This window comes from Molothrus aeneus, chromosome 6, assembly GCF_037042795.1.
Source record: "Molothrus aeneus isolate 106 chromosome 6, BPBGC_Maene_1.0, whole genome shotgun sequence".
NCBI lineage: Eukaryota > Metazoa > Chordata > Aves > Passeriformes > Icteridae > Molothrus > Molothrus aeneus.
In genome coordinates, this window is record NC_089651.1 from 58792478 (window position 1) to 58813443 (window position 20966).

The 20966-nt window shown below is 44.0% G+C and overlaps 1 protein-coding gene across 4 annotated transcripts in view; it reads left to right on the forward strand.

The window, feature by feature from the left end:
• Positions 1-20966, forward strand: part of SLC35F4 (solute carrier family 35 member F4) — a 118413-nt gene that overhangs the window by 85972 nt on the left and 11475 nt on the right. Inside the window, exons 2-4 of one of the 4 annotated variants that reach the window (XM_066552798.1) lie at positions 8391-8579; positions 13184-13481; positions 20457-20676. In XM_066552798.1, the coding sequence (XP_066408895.1) occupies positions 8391-8579; positions 13184-13481; positions 20457-20676 (707 nt within the window). Of the gene's footprint in view, positions 1-8390; positions 8580-13183; positions 13482-20138; positions 20255-20456; positions 20677-20966 lie in introns of those variants that run through there. The other 3 variants (XM_066552799.1, XM_066552800.1, XM_066552801.1) reach the window with 3 other exon arrangements.

The following is a 20966-nucleotide window of genomic DNA, read 5'->3' on the forward strand; positions in this document are numbered from 1 at the left end:
CCAAATCCAGAGTGCTGCTGGGTGTCCATCAGTGGCACAGCTGCTCTTTTGGGTCTTGGGACATCCATGAACCAGCCTGGATTTATGGCTGTGTTTCTTGAAAGTAGAAGCTGTTTTGTGATTATTTATTAATGAGGTACATATGAGTGATATCTGGACTGTGGTGGGTGTAAATTCCTTTCACAACAACTTCACATCAAAGCAGCCTCGTGGCTTTCATTGAAGCTGCTCTTGAGTTACAGCAGTAAAAGTAAAAGTGAAAGTTTAATTGGGAGTGTGTCTGTTTATTTTTGGAAATATCACCAAATTCTAGCAATGACAAGATTAATTTTCAGAGGACTTTTTTAAAATAGATTGTTAACCTTTTGGTTTGGAGTGGACTGTATAAATTGCAAAACAATTGGAAGCACATCTGATATAATTCATTACAAGATTTATAGCAGAGGGAGCTTTTATGGGATGGTGTGCAGCTTTGAGTCAAATTATTTGTGTTTATCTTGCTCAGTCAGTGCTGGAGTGGTGGGAAGATGGTCTGATCCTGAGATTGGCTTGAATTAATGTTGGATCAGGTATATCTGGGGGGAGGGAAAAAAAGTTCTGTAGTCTGATGTAGCAAAGGATATCCCTTTGAATGTGTGAGTCCCAAAGGTCTCACTCAGAAGTTGTCACTGAGTGCTCTCAGAGGAGTGTTTCTGTAAGCAAAAACTTAAAATAAAGTCCTGGAAGGAGACAAAGGGTCTTAAATTCTGGTGTTGTTCCCCTCTTTGCCTTGGAAAATTTCTGTGCTGAAGGAGGAGATGTCCATCCCCTCCCCACAGGAGGTCAGTCTGGTCTGCCTCCAGAGATGTCGTGGTTAATTCTGAGATTTCAACACACCATTTGTTTTTCAATGTTTTTCGTTGTTTATCAATGTTTTCTGGCAGCAGAATTCAGTCCAAAACATTCCGCTCCAAATGGATGTTCTAAATATTTTTTTTTTGGTAGGTCATTGTGTGTTGTAGAAGTTTTGATTTCAACAGATAAAAATCATTCTTCATTTGCAGCACTCCCTTCTGCATACCTTCAAACTCTAAGTATGCTGTCATGCCCAGTAACTTTCAAATATGAGTAGCCACAGTGTTTCAAAATGCATATTCCAGCTGCCAGTCCCACACAGATGTTCTCAAATAAAGCCTCTTTCCCAGGATCTGCTCTGACACTCCCACACTGGTGCTGGTGTGTTATTTTTGGTGTCAAATCAATGAAATTCCTTGTCCAAGCTTTTTAAAAAAGGCAGTGATACATTTGTTCGAGTCAGGCTGAAATGAGAAAAAATATTTCCATGTTTTTAACTATATTTTCAATAAAATGTAGATGGAGTAAAGATTTGAGAAGGAATTTGGGGTTTTTCTACTAATTGTTTTTATATGTTTTGAGGAAAGGCCTTGATCTAGAGCAATACAAACAGGAGCCACTTACTTCAGAAAAATAGAATTTGAGAAGTCCTCTAGAGTGGCCTTTGGGCTCCAGGGCTCTGGAAAAGGCAGTCCACAGCTTGCCTACATCCTGTAGCATGTTCACATCCTTCCTGCTAAGGTCTTTTTCTGGTTTTATGGTTGTTTTTTAGCAGCTGCAGGTATTGCTCAGCAGGGTTGTTGCAGCCTGGATCCACTTGGTGCTGCTGTCCTTGGTCAGGGGCTTTAGGACACAACACTGAGTGCAGACCATGCACAGCACATTGGCTGGTTGGCACAAGAGCTTCCACCTCAGAGCAGGTTCTTCAGCACAAGAACATGTGGCTGATGTGCAGAAAAATGCATTTAGAGGCTTGCATTTAGCAGGGTTGCACGTAGAGGCATCAAACTTGGAGCAATTGATGAGAGAAGCCCCATCTCAGAGACTGTGGGGGCCTGGGGATGTGTGAGGAGATGCCTTTGTGCAACTTATTTAGCTATTTCCACTTATAAACTATTCCCCACTTATATTTCCCACTTATAAGTGGGAAATCAACTGTTTCCTACTTATAAAAGCCAAGGAGATGCAGGTCTGGGAGGGATTATTTTGACTGTCTAACTTGGATTCCCTCCCCTTACAAATAGGCTGGAACAGCTCCTCTGGAAGGGTTATGAGGTGCAAGATGTAAAGTGGCACATCCCTTGATCAGGCACTAAGTGAATTAAAGGATGTGAAATTTAAGTTTTCTTTGTTAATTTTATTGCAAGAATGGGAGGACACGTGGAAGTTGTTGAGATTCCTGGTTGTAAGCAAAGTTGCAGTCTGCTGATCTGGAGTGAGGGCTGTGTACAGACACTGAAGAGATAATTGGCAGAAATTGCTGATGGATGTCACTTGTAAACCACAACAAAAACATCTACTGTTTCTGCTTTCTGCTCTTGACAATAGTTAATCATAGTACAAGAGAAATGCTGTACGCCATCACTGAGTCACTTGTTTTTCATTATAATCTGAAAATCTTTTCCCCTAGGATAAAAAAAAAAATAAACAAAAAAACCTGTAACCTTCTCATCCCCTTCAAACATGAAAACTTCCAGAACAAGCAAATAATAAATGAACAAGGCATCACTCTGAACAGACATCTGTGCATTACTAATACACAGAGACCATTGCAGTGTTTAAATGGAGAACATTATCTCCAAATGCCTGAGACATGCTGAAAGGAATTTTCTTCACAGAACAAGAAATGCTTATTCCTCAAACCTGTGTAGCATGCTGCCAGCAGAGCATGTGTGCTTGTTTTCTTGATTTTGCTGGGCTTTAGTGAAATGTAATCATGACTTCACATCCCTGGTCACATTGATGGTTGTAAACACATTAAAAGTTGGGGAGTTAGTCAGTGTGTGTGCCCAGACCACTGGGCTGGTTGTACTGGTGTGCTGTGGGTTTACACCAGTGCAGTGAAGGGCACAATTTGATTTTACAGGCAGTAACTGGGATAAAATAAGCCATGGACCTAAGTCACTGAGGATTGATGGTGTTGCATACCCTGCTACCAGCTGTGTGCTAACAGTAGCAAACAATGCAATTAAAGCTGTGGCTAATCCAACCTAATGAGGTTTTGTTGTAAAATGGACAGAAGCAGCTCTCTTCACCTCTCCCAACAGCAGCACCACTCAATACCCTTTCCATGTGCATCCCTGGCTGCAAAACTCACATCATCTTCTCCTTGCTGTGCATCAGTAAGGGCAGAATTTCACTGGGGGAGCTTCCTGCCCTCCCCTGCTCATAGCACAGGCTGTGGGAACACTGGGGCTCCTGGGGTGTGAGCAGGTCCTCACTGGGGTGGGTGCTGCTCCTGCAGGTACCACTGCAGGGAAAAAGGAACGTTGGTAATGGAAATTCTTTCTCCAGGGCCCAATTTAGCAGGAATGTTCAGCTGACGTGTTTTCCACACCACAGCAGAACCACTCCTGCCTCCATCCATCTGTCAAAGCCCAGCAATGTGGCACTGCAATGGAGGCATCCTTTTGTCAGCACAGAGACAATGAGAAATCAGGGGCTGAGATTTTGAGGGCACAGTAAAATAAGAATATTTTAATTCTGAATGAGTAAGAGGCAGATTGTAGATGCCTTGAGTGGCCTTTTGGCAAAGCTGCTCTCTCTCCTGATTGTGGTGGTAGCTAGAGGTGAGCAGTGCTCTGCAGGGCTTTGGGAGTATCACACACAGAAATTGTTCAGCTCATTCCCATCACCTATTTAAGCATCGATTTCATTGTGTAATCAAATAAAGAGAATGTGTTTTGGCACACCCCATCAAGCCAGATGTTGCTGTCTCTAAATGAGCCAGCACTTCGTGTCAGTAATGCGGTGTCGTGCATGCACAGATGGCTTTTGGAAGGGAATTCAGTTACCTGCTTGAGAGGTTCTAAATTTCCATCAGGGCAGTTGGATAAAAAAGAAGAGAAAAGGACACCGTCTAAGATGATCTGGCCATAGAATTTAGTTCCCAGAGTGCATTTTTGTGTAGCATTGATTATTTAACTGGCGATCCATTTGATGCAGGGCAGAGGGAACAGCGCGAAGCTGTGTCAGGGGAGGTTCAGGTTGGATGTTATAAAAGGTTCTTCATGCAGAGTGTGGTTGAGAAGTGGTCCCAGCACCAAGCCTGACAGAGCTCAAGGAGCACTGGGACAATGCTCTCAGGCACGGGGTGGGGTTCCTGGGGCTGTCCTGTGCAAGGCCAGGACTGGGACTCCATCATCCTTGCAGGTCCCTTCCAGCTTGGGATATTCCATGATCCTCTTTTAGTAGTGGTTCAAATGAAATTGTATGGGTTGGTTCTTATTATTCCAAGCACTGCTGTCACATGCTAAAGGTGTCAAATACTTGAAGATGATCTGAAGAGAGTTGGTTTTGAACCTCAGAGTGTAATCCTTCTCTCCAAGGCCCCTGGAAAATAGCAAAGGGATTTTTCTAGCCAAGGTGAGGACACATTTTCTCATTGTGTGAGCTGCATCTGGAAACCTGGACATGAGCAGAAAGCCACAAATCATGGCTTGCATCTTTCAGAGGGGCTAGGGAGCTGTGCATTGTTTACAGGTGGTGGTGAAAATGCTTCTGAGGAGCAGCACGTGCTTGTTCTTCCTGGCTTGAGTGGACATGACGGCAGCAGCAGATGGAGCCACCTCCTCCCACAGCTGGGACTCAGAATGGTGTTAAAGAACATGGAAAGGCTGGACTTGAGTGATATTAATCACATGGTTTAGGCTAGTCACAAGCATAATTACCTTGCTAAATCAAAGTACACTGGGATATGCATATAATAATTAATGCAAGATGGGGACAGACTTTGTTAGAGTCATGTGGAAAGCCACGTGTTCCCCTTGCTGGTTTCTCTTTGGTCTCCATATGTAGAGAAATGGCCTTACTTCTTAAGCTATAAAGCATCTACATTTGCAGGGTGAGGAAATAGATCTGCTGAAACAGATTAAGAAACTGAGTAATTGTAAAAAAAAAATTGTAAAAAAATTTTACAATTACTAAAGCAATTGTAAAAAAATGAGAAAGAGCACGGATTTTTTTATCCAATAATGAAAAATAATCCAGGTGGACTTGGCGTATTAAGATGTATTGGATACAATAGTGTGAGGTACTTTCCATTTCTCCCTTTCTTCTTTGGTCAATCCTATTGGCAGGGTCTTGCTTTGACACTCAGTTACAACCTCCAAGGAACACTTCCAGCAGCAAGATCTGACAGTCTGGCAAGGTTTTTCTTATTTGTTTTTTCCCAGTCTCTCCCAGTAGCACACTCTTAAGACAGCAAATGATGCCCAAAATGTAGTTTTGTTCTCAGCCTGTGATTCATCCCTGCTAAAGCCACAAACTGTGTAAGAATGTTGGCAGCTCTGCTCAGGGTGGTTGTTCAGGACCAGGTTGGATGAGGCTTTGAGCACCCTGGTCAGGTGGAAAATGTCCCTATCCATGGCAAGGGGTTGGAACTGGATGTTCTTAAGTTCCTTTCCAACCCAGACCATTCTATGATTCTGTTATTCCCTGTATGGAAGTTCAGTGGAACTCTTGATCCCTCCAAGTTTGGAGGGACTTAGCAGATCCCTGCTCCGCAGCTGAGAGTTGTGGAGTGAGACAGAGAACCAGAGTTCCATGGGCTCTGCCTTCCCTTCCTCTCCTACAGGACACCACTGCCCACCTGGGAGGTTTCACTGCTCAGCTGTGCAGATGCTGATTTGTCGTCCCTGCTGCTGGCTCCAGGTTTGGAAAGTGAGCCCAGCATTTATCTCTTCACCTCTCCTATCAACAGATATCCTGAAAATATGTTCAGATTGAGCAGCATTAGGTGTCCCAGGCTTTCTAGCTGTAACAATGAAATGTTGATAAATGGCTGCGCTGTCTGATTGCTTCAGGTCTAAGGGAAGAGGAATTCAGTAAATCAAGCAGTGACTTTCAGTTTAATGTAATCTCTTGAATTACAGTTTTGGTCTCACCTGCTGGGTTTGTCAGTGCACAGGAGAAGATTCATGCCTCTCTGTTGTACCAGATACAAATAACTCAGAGCTCCTTTTGCACATGAGGAAAAATAGGCTTCCATCAAATTTTGGTTGCATTTCACCTGCTAGACTTCTGCTGAGTATAATGTGAAACTTGTTCTGAAATTAATCTGAATTGAGACATAATATGTGTCTTTCAACATAATGAAATCTCTTTTAATGATGAATATCAAAATGAGGAATGATAAGGAGCCAGCCACCTCAGTGGCTTCTTCTCCAAGGACAGGCAGCTGGCAAACACTGAAAATAAAACCTCTTTAAGTTTTGGACCTGAAAACTCAGAAATGCCTTTTTGAACATTTCGCCCCCAGAGTAGTGATTGGCTTAACCTCATGGAGGCTGGGACAAATTTTCAGATGACAAATGAAGGTTTAACTCATAAGAGTAACTTGCAAGATGTTTACTAAATCTTACAAAGTAGGTGCTGTTATTCTTGTTTGATCAGTGGGAGAGGTAGCTCTTGGAGTTTTGAAATAAGTGGAACAAAGTCATGCAGGGAGTTGCGTGGCTGCTAGATCGTTCTTTTCTCCATTAAAAAGTAAATTTGTGAAGGTGAGCGGCTTTTTAAAGGTGTGAAAACATCCTGTAGGCTCTAGAAAGCTCTTTAGAAAGTAATGCTCGTCAAAAATTGAGGAGAGGCAATACAGTACTTTGCTTAGCTTGCTTCTCATCATCTAGGTCTTAATTTTTCAAAGCGGGTTTGTGGGTCTGCTGTCATAGAGTGTGGGTTGTTTACTGCATTGATTGGATTTGTAGAACTTTATCATCACTTGGATTGTAAACTTGGGTGCCCCCCTTGAGTCAGGGTTCCCTCATAATGGACGGAGAAGAAAGGGAAGAGCATCTTGAGAAAGACCATCTGGAGGGGGTCAGCTGCTGGTTGAGTCACTTTTCTACTTGGTAGGTAAAAATAAACCTTGCAGGCTCTAAATAGGCTGAGGGATTTTTTTTTTTTCTGTATAATTCCATATTTTATACATCGGTCTTTATTAGACTTGGTGAACCCAACACACCTTTAAGTCCATGGAAGATTGCATGAACCCACTGGCAAGAGTCCTGTCTCAATTCTTGAGTCTTGGATACAGCCCTTGCTTTGGAATATACTTCCAAGTAGTAGTTGAGTTTGGTGTGTTTTGCTCAAAGTGCACTGGAATGGGTCGTGTTGCAACAAAAAATGTTCCCTTCTGGGATTTCTGCCACAATTGTTACACATGTGGCACCTTACACATGGGCTTTGTGTCTATTTTTGTATTCTTTTCAATATGAAGTAGTTGAGATTATCATGTTAAATCCTTCCAAGTCACAGCAAGGTCAGTGGCTGCTCTGGGTGTGGGTATCTTCCACAAATTTAGGTGAGATGGTCACCAGTTGAAGTGGCAGCTGCAAAACAAGCACTGGGTGATCTCAGCTGGCCATGAACACACATTTATATCTGCCAGAATGGCCTGTCATCCTGACTTTCTGCTGGACAAGAAGACTCTCTTGTGCTGCTCATGTGTTGACCTCTTACAGAGACACCTTCAATAAATTTGGAAGTCCTTGTACAATCGATCACCAGTCACACTGATGGATTCCAGCACTGCACTCCTTGTGTTGATTCCTGATTCTTAATCCGGCCTTTCATGCTCTTACTCATTAAATATGGTGTCCTACTCACTGGAAAATTTCTCATCTGGTAGCACTGGTGTTTCTGGGACCTGGGGCTTCTCTGCCACCTCATGCCTCTGTCCAGCCTCCGTGTGAAATGTCTCATCTTGGAGTTGTCTGCACATAGCAGAGGAAGAAAAAGCAACTTCTGTGAAGATGTGGAGATTCTGATTTGGTGTTTGTAAATGCTTAAAATCATCATCTTCAGTCCTGTAGCAGAAATCTTCATCCAAAAGACCTGTGAGTGACCATGGCTTCATTCCATACGAGAGTCTCAGGGATCATTCTGGAGGATGGAAAGAGGAAGCTCTCCTCTAGAGGGGCTCCCAGCACTGAGGCAGTGGTTCCTCAGCCCTCCTTCCCACCCTGAGGGGGAGTGGTGAGCTCTCCTCTGGCCTGATTCAGTGCCAGTGCTCAGGAAGGGCCCCACGTGAGTACAAATTCCTTTGATGTGCAGGCCCTGTGGACACGGAGCCGTGGGGTTGAGAATACACTGCAGCATGGGGCTCTCGTTTCTTCAGGGGGAAGACTGGTTTTCATGCAGCACCTTTTTATCTGTAAGGGGGGAGAGAGTTAAGTATTTATTTACTCACTTATTTGCTTTATCCTGAGCAGAGCTGAAACCTGCATTTTCTGCCGTGCGCTTCCTTTTGTATGCATTTCACTGCCAGCCTGTTTGAAAGCCCCGCGTTCCTCCGGGGACTTTCCAGACAAAACTGATGCAAAACTCTTTCTTCTCAGGTGCCTCACGATCATCTGTCATCCAATGCAAGCCAGGAGGCAACTGCCCCAGCAGACACAGAGGCATGACTAGGCAGCTCTCCCCTCTATCTGTTGCTGAAGATTCTGCTGCTCCCATTCTTGAGCTGCAGAATCGAAGTCCCTCGGGAATCTGTCGGCACAGCAGAGTCGAGAGGCAGAGCAGATCAGGTAGGAACCCACAGCCACACTCCTGGCTCTTCCCTCTGTCTCTGCAGAGATGGGGCAGGGCCCGAGCATGCTGAGGTTTGGTTTGCCCCGTGCAGGTCCTTCCCGAGCCTGGGGGTGAGCGGGAAGGTCTCGGGACTTCTGCTGGTCAGGATGACCCCGAGATGTGTTAGAAAGTCTCTTTTCCCAGCCCAGCAGTTGAAGAAGGAGTCAGAACTCTTCTGGTCTCATTCTCAAGGTTGTTTATTGTTTCTTATCTATAACATTCTTTCTCTGGCCTGCTGAGGTCCGTTCAGCAGGTCAGACAGAGGCATTCTGGTGTTATCTTTTTATACTAAAAACTACGTGTACATTATTTACCATAACTTCTCAATACCTGTCACTGATATTAGACAGTGAGCTTCTACTCTAAACCAATCCAAAAGTGGCACCATCACAGCAGAAGATGGAGGCCAAGAAGAAGAAGGAGAAAGGCTGGACACGCCCAGATCCCTCCATCTTGCCTCCTGAACCCCCATTCTAAAAGCCCCAAAAATCTATTTTTCACCCTGTGACAAACTAATTATTATTCTACTTAGACTTTCATGGCTTGCAGATCCTCATATAAGGTTGGTAATTTTTTCCATGGGTTGTAATCAAAATCACAGGTGTCTTGGGCTCTGTGCCAAGGTCTCTGAGCCCCGTGGCAGGGCTTTGAGCAATCCAGGGCAGCCAGAGGGATGTCCTGAATTCCAGCAGGAAGGTGGCACAGACGGGAGGAGAAGCCTGGGATTCACAGGTACACGACGTGCATGAGGCGCCTGGCACAGCGCGAGGCGTGGAGGATCCTCAGAGCTGGTTAACCCCAACACACGGTTAGGTTTCACAGAGTGGTTGTGTCTCCTCAGCTTCAGCCTGGCCACATGCCAGAACCCTTAGGAGTTCCGTCTCAAAGACAGTGATGACCTCAGCTCACGCCCACAGATGGTCTGATGAAGAGGAAGAGAAGGAGCAGCAGGTGGAAGGATTTCTAGGGAAGACCATCACAGCTCAGATCAACAGTCAGCTTCACTGCAGAACTTCACTGCAGAAGTTTAGCTCAAATGAACCTGTAGGTGTGGTGAACACTGACCTCTTCACCGTGGTGGCCATCCAGCAGCTGCAGGGATGGGATGGGAGCAGTTGCAATGTGCAGCCACAGGCTTGTGAGTCTGCTAAACCACTCTGTTGAGGAGGAGAGACTTTAAATGAGTGAAATAATTTAACTGTCTGATCTTTTCGGAAGGAAACTATTTAATTGCCTGAGTTCTTTGGAAGACTGCCTGTGTAGATACTGTGAGCAAAAAGGGGAGGAAGAAGAGTTTGGATCTCCCTTGCGCTCTGGACCTGGGGAAGCTGAACCTTCCTCTTGTCACTGTATCTCTGATGGCAGCAAGAGTCACCCATTTCCTCCTTGTGTTGGAAAACAGAGGGATCTTGTGCTCCAGGAGTACTCTCTTGATGGAAAGCCTCAGAAGAGTATTGGAGGTGATCATTGCTGCCAGGAGCTGATGCAGCATCTTGCAGTTAAGATCAAATCTAATCATAGCTAAGAAATCAGAAAACCAAATTTCATTTTTCCAGATATCAGGCTGAAATAACTGTGCATGGTGGCACTAAGGTACATCCAAAATCAGAATCCATCTTCTCCAAGAAAGGGCTCTAGGCCACTTGAGTAGTGTCTGGACATCAAACTCTTCTAAACACTTACTTTGCATTTATTAATTTCCCTTTTGATCCTGATCTTCCTATCCTTATCAGAGAAGTCTAACTACAACTGACCCAGTAGGTAAGCAGATACAAAGAATGTAATTTTCTAGGGTCTAGTTGCCAAATAGCCAGAAGAGTTCTGATGAAAAGCTGTAGGCTTTGATTTTCCTCATCTCACTCCTCTGAACGCTGCAAGCAAAAGGCTCTTCTGTGACCATCTTGTCAGTAAGAACTGCACTGTGGCCAAGGGACCATGCAGGGCTGTTTCTGCCTACTGCCTTCCACACAGTTTGCCATTGGCCAGTGACATCTCCCTGTGTCACCTGCAGTGTGATCTGCATTCTTACCTGTTCTTTCACCTTGGTTTCTGTGCTCTTCCCAGGATAAGTCTCTTGGTTTGTTCCAGTCCCATCCAAATGCAGACCCCAGGGATTTCTGCTACCTTGCCAGTTGTAACATACTGTCTCCCAGCCACTTTGGCTGATCAGTTTGTTTTCTCCTCATTATCATTTGGCTGATCAGTTTGGCTGATCAATTTGTTTTCTCCTCACTATCATTTGGTGTCTAAACACAAGTGCTTGCTCCATGACTTGGAAATCCCTAAACCTCTGTAATCGGAACCATGTGCCTGCTCACCCTGTGGCTCACCCCCGTCATTATTTTGAAATCTATTTCTTATTTTGTCCTTTTGATTCTTTGGCCAGGAATTAGGTGTGCACATCCCTTGGATTTTGAAAGCAGCTGTCAAGCTGCTCTGTCACGGGGAATCAATCACAATTTCACTTAAGTTAATTGCAAATATCTGGTCTAGAGTTAAGTGCCTCCAGTGAGCTTAGATGTAGATAGATGTAGATATATGAGGATGGAATCAGCTCCCCTCTCACCATGCCTTTCCATTATCATTAAATATAAAGGGGCCCCAGACAACATGTTCATCCTGAACACACAGTTATTTGCTAACTACATCACAAGGAATGAATCCCACTGATTAAAAACTTACAGCAGCTCCCCACTGTGCATTTATTCAGGCTAAAACTTACACAGGTCTTTAAATCCAAGGTAGGTCTTGCAACAAGTGTGTGTTTCTGTGCCTTTCCCTGATACTCAGACCTGGGACTGTAACATCCAAATCAAATGCTGATGGTGGTGTCATGCATAATGACACCAATTGCATCATTATTGTGTAATTGGAAAATAAAAAGCATGGCTAAAAGTGCTTTATTCTTCTATCATTGTGTGATTATTTTAAGTGGTAGCTGGAAAAGGACTAATTGCATGGTAGTTTTACTTGGCAGGAAGACCTGCAAGTTGATGCTACTATAATATATTCTTTTTAAGCCATTCTAACTTGCAAATAAACTGTAATTTACCTTTCAATAGATGTCAGTCATTATTAGTACCATAAAAATATCTACTTTCTCTCAGCAGCCAAGGAGAATGCTAAAAGGATGCTTGCCTTTTCAGACCCGTGGCTGATTATCCTCTGCATGTTTTTAATAAACCTGTAATTTTATTTAAATTCTTGATTCATCACTAAACAATGGAGCCACTGAATACAGATTATTTTTAGGGAAAAAACACATCACACAATTGCAACTGCAAAAAGCTCCATGTCCTAGTTAGGAAAATTCTTGATTCCAAATCAAGAATAGCAAATCAATAGCATTTCCTGCTATGATAAATCTTTTTTTTATGTGTAATATTTATTTACAGTAATAGCTTGGAACCCCAGTTCGACATTTCTTTATGGCTAATGTAGCAAAACCAATAATATGAAAGGAAATTATACCTGATTGTGAAAGAATACCTCTGTCACGTAAAAGCTGGCTATAGGGCAGTGTATGCTCTCACTCAGTGCATCTGTAACTTCTCTCAAAATCATATTGTTTCTACTGTACATCACATCATGTATTAATGTGGCTGATAATTGATGGGAGTAGTTAAGAATAGCTTCAGGCCATGATTTTTAGAAGATACTCCTGTTTCTTCTCCCAGACTGTGTTGAGGTCAGACAGGGTGAATGGTTGGAGCTCAGTGCTGCCCTGTGGGCTCCCAGGACAGCAGTGTTAGTGCTCCTTGTTTTCAGCAGGGATCTAGGAGAGCAAAGAAGGGATCATGGGTTGCATCTCTGGGAGATCTGTCTGGAGAGCAAGGCACCAGTCAGTGAGATTACATTCTCCCCACTTGTGTTAGGAAATGTGCACTTAGGTCTGAAAACCCCTGGAAAAAACCAAAACCACTGTGCTGAAGTGGGAAATGCCAACTCTCCTGTTGCTCCTTGTTGATGTGCAGAGGTTTTATTTCTAGCCATGCCAAGCTTCACTTTTGTCCAGTTTCCTTTGTTAACTTCAGAAATGTAAGTACACCAACCTGACTGCAAAAAGCCTTTCTCTGCTTGGGTACATAAAGCCAAACTATTTCTTTCCACCCCAGCTTGTAAATAAAAGTGGTTGTGGAATTAAAGTGTTGAGGAATAAGAACTTGGTGCTGTCTCCAGACCTGCAGGCTCAGAGAGCTCTTGTGTTGCACACATGCACAGTAATTTGCCTCTGTAACATTTTATTCTGGAGGTTTGCTGGCAGAGGGAATGAAGGGCTGATAAAGCAAATAGTGACAACAGCTTATTTGTAATGCTGTTACCTCAGCCCTCACTGTTGTGTTTGTGTTTGGTTCTGCCTCCTTGAAGTGACAGAGTTGGTATTATTAAAATACTTTTGTGCAGGATTTCAGTATTTGTGGGACATAGAGGAGCTATAGGGAGAAGTCAAGGGACGATTTGTGACTTGGACAGAATTGGAGGTTTTGCCAAGAATTATTCTGAATGCATTCATTACATGTACAACTCTTTTTCTATTCTTCCTTTTGTTTTTCTCTTTCAGGAGAAGAAGGAACACAGACGCACACAGAGAGCAGCAGCCAAGAAGCTGAAGGACAGACACGATGCCAGTCTTGCACATCCACATTTCTCAAGCTAATCTGGAGATTCCTGATCATTTTGTCCGTCTCTTCCTCCTGGGTTGGGACCACACAGTTTGTCAAAATCACTTTTGAGACCTTTGACTGTCCCTTTTTCATGACTTGGTTCTCAACAAACTGGAACATTATGATTTTTCCCATTTATTATTCCGGGCACCTTGCAACTGCACAGGAAAAGCAGTCTCCAATCAAAAAATTCAGGTAGGCTTTATCGTGGCAGTATCCCTTTAAAAAACCTAATTCCTGAGGGCTGAGATCACTGCTGTGCTCAGTTCCTCCCCTGGTGTCAGAATAAAGGTCATGCTGCAGAAAACCTCATTCATAAATAGCTCACAGGAGGCTGACAGATGAGTGATGTGTGCTGAATAAACGGGTACCTGATTGTTAAAGGGCTTTTTTAATGAGTTGAAAAGGTCAATAATCTGCTTATAATCTTGCTGTTATGTAGTCTAATATCTCTATATTTTGTGTTCTTGCCTGGATCAGGCCATTGATGAATCTGTCCTGGTCCATTTATGATAGAATAGCAGTGTTGGGTACAACCAAACCAGCTCCTAGCTGGGCAGAAAGATGCTCAGAGCTGAGGAGGTGATTTCCATGGGGAAGACCATGGCTTGTTCTCCGTGCTGAGCAAGTACAGCAGAATGCAAATTGCCCTCTCCTCCTGCTGGAAATGTATAAATCCCTTTTCAGTAGCCCCTGAGAAGTCAGAGAAATACAAGGTTAAGGGGGAACCCAAAGAAATCATCCAGTCCAACCACCAGTGCTGCAGCTGAGCTTCACCTTGGGCAGTTCTGAGGAAAACCACATCTAATCTGTCTGCAGGGCTTGGAGGTACCTCACATTCTGTGGCAATTGATTTCACAGCTCCTCCTCCACTTCTGTTATTCCACTGATCTGACAGTGACATGGGAGCTGCTTTAAAGGACAGGACAAAACTCAGCTCACCAAGAGACACCACACCTTGCCCAGGGAGGGAAGGGATTCACAGGGTCATTCTGGGCTGAGATCCAATTCTGTTCTTTCAGTGCAGGTTTGCTTGGAAAAGAACCTGCCTGACTCCAGCAGAATTGTCAAAATTCCAGCAGGAATTACCCAGTGTGGGGCCCATCCCTGGCTCCTGCTGTCCCTGAGCACACAGGAATCCCATTTGTGACTGTCTGGCTGGAGTGCAGCAGGGCCAAACTCTTCCCTCAGCTGCTTTTTGCCAGGGTCTGGGATGTAATTTGGCCCTAAATTATCATTTCTGTCAAATCAGTGTGACTGAAATTGAACAGTTGCACTTAATTAAGTGCTTCTCTGCAAACCCTGGTGCTTTGTCTGTTAATGATGCTTCATTCAGATTTCTGCTGGAGTGTTTGTGAGAACATGAACAGTGTCAGCTTGGCTTCTGCATGTGGGGTGAAGTAATAACAATTGCACAGCAGATAAGGAAGAAGATGAGAAGAAATATCCCTGCAGATAAATCCCCGGCAGTTGGTTCATTCATTATATCTCTATCAGAGCAACGTTTTTGGGCAATGCATAAAAAATTCCTGTGCTTAAATAATTTATATATTTCCCCAGCTGTTAAGAATTGAGCTTTTAAAGTTGAGGACACTGTCTTAGATGCCACAGGAATTTCTGCAGTGAATGTGTGGACTCAGGAATAGTGTTAGAGGTGATGGGAATCTTCCCAGAGTATTTCTTATTCCAGATATGTCATGAACTCACGTCCCAAGGAGGAGGTAACTGCTGGTAAATAATGATTTCATCAGGGAGAGCAACTACTTGCTCAGTGCTGTGTTACAACTTGATTGTCCAAACTCTTACAAATTGGATAAGGGATGAGCATCTCCTCAGGATGAGCTCTCTATTTTTTGGGAACCTAAAGGATTGAAAATATGTAGTTTTAACTTGTAGACAGATTGAATTTGATCTTTGGAGGTCATTTCACCCAACCTGTTCAGGGGTGTTTTCAAACCTGCATTAATTGTTTGTGTATTTTCTTGATTTGCATTCTTGATATTGTTCCTGTTATGAGGTTTTTTATTACATTTTGTAAGATTTCTTGCTGCTTCATTTGCCTGTTTTATTCCTGTGCAGTAGCTAATTCTTGTCAATAAACCCATTTGCAGCAGTTCCAGGCTTTCCTTGGAGACCAGAGGTGATTTATCTCTATGTTTCTGGAGGATGTAGTTACTCTCCAGGAGCTTTAAAGACAATCAGGCATTTTGTCCAGCAGATACTCCCAGTGGATCTGAACAAACAATATCTGTGACATCTTGGCAGAGATCAGTGATCCTGGAAGTGACTTGCAGAGTGCTGCCCCAGGCTGGCAAAGCTGCAGAGAGCCACTGCTCCTTTAATAAATTCCACTTGGAACCACAGGAGTCTCAATCCTCAACTTTAGATTGGCTTTCTGGAAAGTTTAGGCTGCTCAGTACCTAAAGGAGCTGCAAGAGAGGTGGATTTTTGACAAGGACAGGGAATGGCTTCAGACTGAGAAAGGGTAGGTTTAGATTAAATATTGAAAATAAATTCTTGACTTTGAGGGTGTGAGGCCCTGGCACAGGGTGCCCAGAGAAGCTGTGGCTGCCCCTGGACCCCTGAAGTGTTCCAGGCCAGGCTGGATGGGGCTTGGAGAAACCTGGGATAGTGGAAAGTGTCCCTGCCCATGGCAGAGTGTTGGAACTGGATGGGCTTTAAGGTCTCTTCCAACCCAAACCACTGTAGCTTTCTATTATTATAATATTTGAGATTACAGATTGTGTGTTTCCTACTTTTCACACTTTAGCTTAGAGATTCAATCTTGTGGTCTGAGAAAATAACTCATGGTTATGACCTCACTGCTGCATTTATCTGAACTGTCTTGGTTGTCTTGAGGCAGAAGACAGCTCTTGGTATCCCCTCAGTATTGTAAATAAAAGCTATGTCCCTCATAAAGAGCTTGAAACTCCTTGTATTAGTGCTGGATAAGATGATCTGAAGTTCAGGAGGCTCAGAAATAGGAAATTTAACCCTCCGAGCATTTACCACAGCAGAAGACACTGCACAGACTCGACTTAGGAGCCTGATGCAGTTGTGCTGTGCAATAGGTGGGTGAAATTTTCAATGTCAGTACATTTTGCCTCCCCATCTGGCACCTTGGCTTCTCAAGGACAAGCACTGTGACACTGAGCAGCTTCCTGCCAGGATCCACCCATGGTGTGAGAGCTGAGATTGGAGCTGCAGCTCTTGCCAGCCTGAGGCACTGGCCAGGGGAAGCATTGGTATGTGCAGGTTTAATGTGAACAAAACACACTGGGAAGAGTTGGATCTCTTGGATAAGGAGAAGTGAGCATCCCCTGAAGTGCAGACTGAGCCATGGGTTGGTATTTGTGTGTATGAAACTGTCACTGCATGTTTGTCACCCACAGTGCTGTCCCTCTGCTGCAGCAGCAGCTCAGTGCAGCTCCCTCAGCCACCTGTGGAACAGCAAACCCAGAGCTGCTCTGCTGAGGTTTTTCAGAGGGAACATCAGGAACAATCTATCCCCATGGACCCTTCCTGTGGGACACAGCATTCCTGAGCCAGGCTCTGCAGATCCCCTTTCCCTTTGCTGCAGCTCTCCAGCAGACAAACTGAGCTGGTCAGGCCCTTTCTGCTGGCTCAGATTCAGCCAGTGCTGGGGACACAACTCACCAAGGAGCTCAGCCACACTCAGTTTTGTGCCTGCCCCCTTGTCTTGGTTTGGAAAGACAGGAGTCTGCTGAGGAAGGCAGGAGCCTCCCCTGAGATGGAAAATGTAAACCCCCTCCCACCGAATTGTTATAAATTTTAAATTAAGGGGCTCTCAGGCAAAAAATATGGGAGCAGGAATAACAGTTCTTTATTAGAGAAGAAAATAAAAATATAAAGTGAACAATGCAGTGAACCAAAACAACACTGACAGAGTCAGAACACAACCTGACACCCTGTGGGTCAGGGTGTTGGCAGCAGTCCCATTGGAATTGTGGCTCAGCCCTCCTGCAGTGTCAGGGGTGGTTCTCCTGGAGCAGGGATCCTGTAGAAAGGTGCAGTCTCTGCCTCTGAAGATCCAGGGGAAGAGACAGCTGCTGTTCCTGTGGGGAATCCAGTGGAGAAAGCCATGCTGGTGTTCCAGAACCTCCAGATTATATCCAGGCAGGAATGCTTGGCTCCTCCCTCTGGGCTCACATCTCCCAATGGGATGCTGTAGCTCTTATCAGCCATGCAGTGACATTCCATGGCTGTTATCAGCAGGTGTCCCCTCCTGAGGGAGGAGTGGTTGTGGAAGAGATAAGGAAAACAGCCCACTGAACAGAAGATGGCAAATAGAATACAAAGTGCTTGGCAATCCAGGACACCCCTGCAGTGGAGCAGGGAGGTATTTTATTGCTGCAGATGCCATCATTTAGGCAGACGCACTGAATTTGTGCTCCCAGAAGGGGCTGCTGTGTCATTTGCTGCCCTCATGTCACTGGGGCCTTGCCAAGTGCTAATCCAGGTGATGTCACTGCATTCATTCCCTGTGTTCCTGTGCCCCAGGTCTCTGCCTGTTTGCTGTTTTCCTCTGTGAGCTACTAAAAACCAGCTGCTGGATTTCACTCCAGAGGAGGGAACAAACCCATTCCTGTGCAGGGCCTGGCAGCAGAATAACTGAGAGGGCACAGAGCTGTTCAGTGGGTGCCAGAGGCAAAGCTGCACGACTGCCCTGAGGTGCTGTAATTCCTGAGAGCATGGCACACTGCCCAGAGCTGAGGACTACCTGCAAGGAAAAAGAGTTATTTGTGTTAGAGGGCAGGTTTTAAATAGACTTCTTGTGCATTTGGAAATAGTTTGTGTCGTAGTTTCAGGGTCAGCTGTCCCTAGATGTGTCTGTGCCTCTAAGGCAGCAGCCTGCAGCATTATTTGTGTGGGGAGGGTTCCATGGAGCCCCCTCTCCTAAGCCCAGGGTTTTAATCACTGTCATGTCTGAAAACTCCTGCAAGTTTAATTTTAGTTGCATGTCAAAAAGGCTGAGTTAACCACTGAGCCACCAGCCCTCAGAAAGCCTCAGGCAATCTGACTGGGAAAATAAAGTATTCTCCCAATCTCCTCACTGACTGAGCATTATTCATGGAGCTCTCCTAGGCACAGGGGTGAATTCATCAAGTTTCTGCCTCACTCAGCCTGACCCTGTCAGAGACTTTGTTGTATTTTCTTCGCTGAGAGTTGAGGAACCTCCAGCCCCTGTTTTGTCTGGTCACTGCTGTGTGTGATGGAGGCCCTTTCACCTGCTTAAATAGCCCATATAATTATATATATATATATATAGCCTAATAATAATAATAAGTATAAGTATAAGTATAAGTATAATAATATATAGTATAATAGTATATTATATTTTAATATAATATGTTACTATATGATGTATTTTATAGATTTTATATATTATATTGATTATATATCTATTATATTGTTTTATATATATATATATACATATATATATATATAAAATAAAGGTAATCTGCTATATCTGCATGCCAAGGAACACAGATGTGCTGCCACTGAGTCCCTTCTCCCACAAGGAGAAAACTTGTCACCTCTAACTCCTGTTGAAATCAGAGTTACAAAAGCCTGCAAAGTTAGGCATTCATTTATTTGCTTCACTGAGTGTTTGCTTTCCATCTCAGATAAATGATGCACGCCAGTAGCTGTTCTTTTTTGTATTTTAAACATTTTTATCCTGATCTTTGGTGAACAGGACTCCTGAGAGTGTTGAGGTCAACTAGAGTGAAGGAGATAATTAGCAGATCCACCAGCCTGAGTACACAGAGTTTGAGAATGGAATTTATTTTTATCAGAAATGATTGCTTTGTACACGAGGCTGCCTTAGTGGCATCAAGAAATGAGTGGTTATTAAGCTGAATCATAAAACCATTTAAGTTAAGATGTCGCTGATCTCAGTTATTACATAGATGTTATTATTCTGATTTCCTCAAAATGAAAGTGATAGTTTCCAATCTTAAGAGGAAAAAAACTGCAATGTCTTTAACAGCAAAATTCCCAAGAAATAGTAAAAATGTTTAAGGGGCCCTGAAAACAATTTTGTCTTCCAAATCAGGATAGTTATCAGACCACCCCCACCACCCCCAAATAACAAACATTTTTGCCATCACATTGCAGCTCAATCTTTGAAGTTGCTAATTAGTTCTGCATAATGAATGTTTTAGCAATCTTCCAGACACAGAGCACTTTGGAGCCTGAGGGCATTTGGATTACTCCCTCCATGTCCCTTTCCTTGGAAGGATGTGCTGCAGGTTGAGGGTGCCTTGGTTCACCCCACTGCTTTTTGGGGTCACTTGTGGGACCTCCCGTGTTTTAAGCAGTGCCAGGGTGCCTGCCATGCCAAGAAGTGAAGCACACTGGGAATATCTTCAGGAATGCCTTCAACCAAGAGTGCAGACAGTGGAGTTGCTAAAAAACATCCTTCCCACTTTGGGATTCCTGAAATCCCAAGAAGCAAACGGCTCGCTGGAGCTGTGTGGGATACAGTGTTTGGGTATCTGGGGGTTCTGTTTGCAATTTAATTCTCAAGGAGGTGTCTCCTAGAAAACACAGCTTTTCACTGTACAATAAAACGAAGCTGTTAAATACCTTCCCCTCCCTTTCCCTTCCTTCTCTCACACTCCTGTGTGCCTGGCTCACTCCCACTGCCTGGTGGCTCCCTTCCCCACCACTCTGTGTCTGGCAGTCTCTTTGAGTATCTTTAGGCAATTCTTAAAGCTTCCTTGGCCATACATAAAAATATATTTCAGCAAGAATGAAAACAGGGCTTGGAGCAATGCAAGAAAAGAAGAAAATTGGCAAGCTGCAGAGAAAAAATGGTGATTCTAATCCCTGTGCTCATGGCCTTGAAGGCAGAGTCTGGGAGCTGTCAGAGCATTATAGATAACCTTCATTTCTGTGTGTGAGTCCCTGGATTATTGTTGCACAGAGTGTGATTATTCCAGGTAAGTCGCATCTTTTCTTCTTCCAAAATTGCTGCTTTAAGAAGATGGCGCCTTGTTTTCCCTGTGTGAATTCAATAATGGATTCTCCTGGGCGTGTGGGGTAGTTAGGAAAAGCAGGATAAAAGCCTAATGAATGTTTGTTGTGCTGCAGTGAATGCTAAGGAAAACCCTGGCTGAGACTGAAACTCTTTTCTTTCCGTAGGGAATGCAGTCGGATTTTTGGTGAAGATGGTCTGACGCTGAAACTCTTTCTTAAAAGGACTGCTCCCTTTTCTATTCTGTGGACTTTGACTAACTACCTGTATTTACTGGCTTTAAAGAAGCTCACAGCCACAGACGTCTCTGCCCTGTTCTGTTGTAACAAAGCTTTTGTCTTCTTGCTTTCTTGGATTGTGCTCAAAGACAGGTTCATGGGAGCAAGGGTATGAACGCGCCTCCTTTTCCACTCTCTCATGTTTTCATAATTGCACTTTAACCCATCAGCCATGGTGCTGCCACAGCACTGCTGCACTGGGGCACCATGAAAGCCTTTCTCACTGAGTTTTGTTAGAGATCAGTTAGAGACCTCAGAACTTCAGAGGGAGTTCAGTGGGGGAATTTCAAGGAGCTATTACAGCCAAGTGTAACGTGATGACTTACAATAGAAGAACTTCCATTTTCATACAAACCTGTTCTTGTGGTGTTCACAGGGGTCTCAGGACAAGGGAAGAGA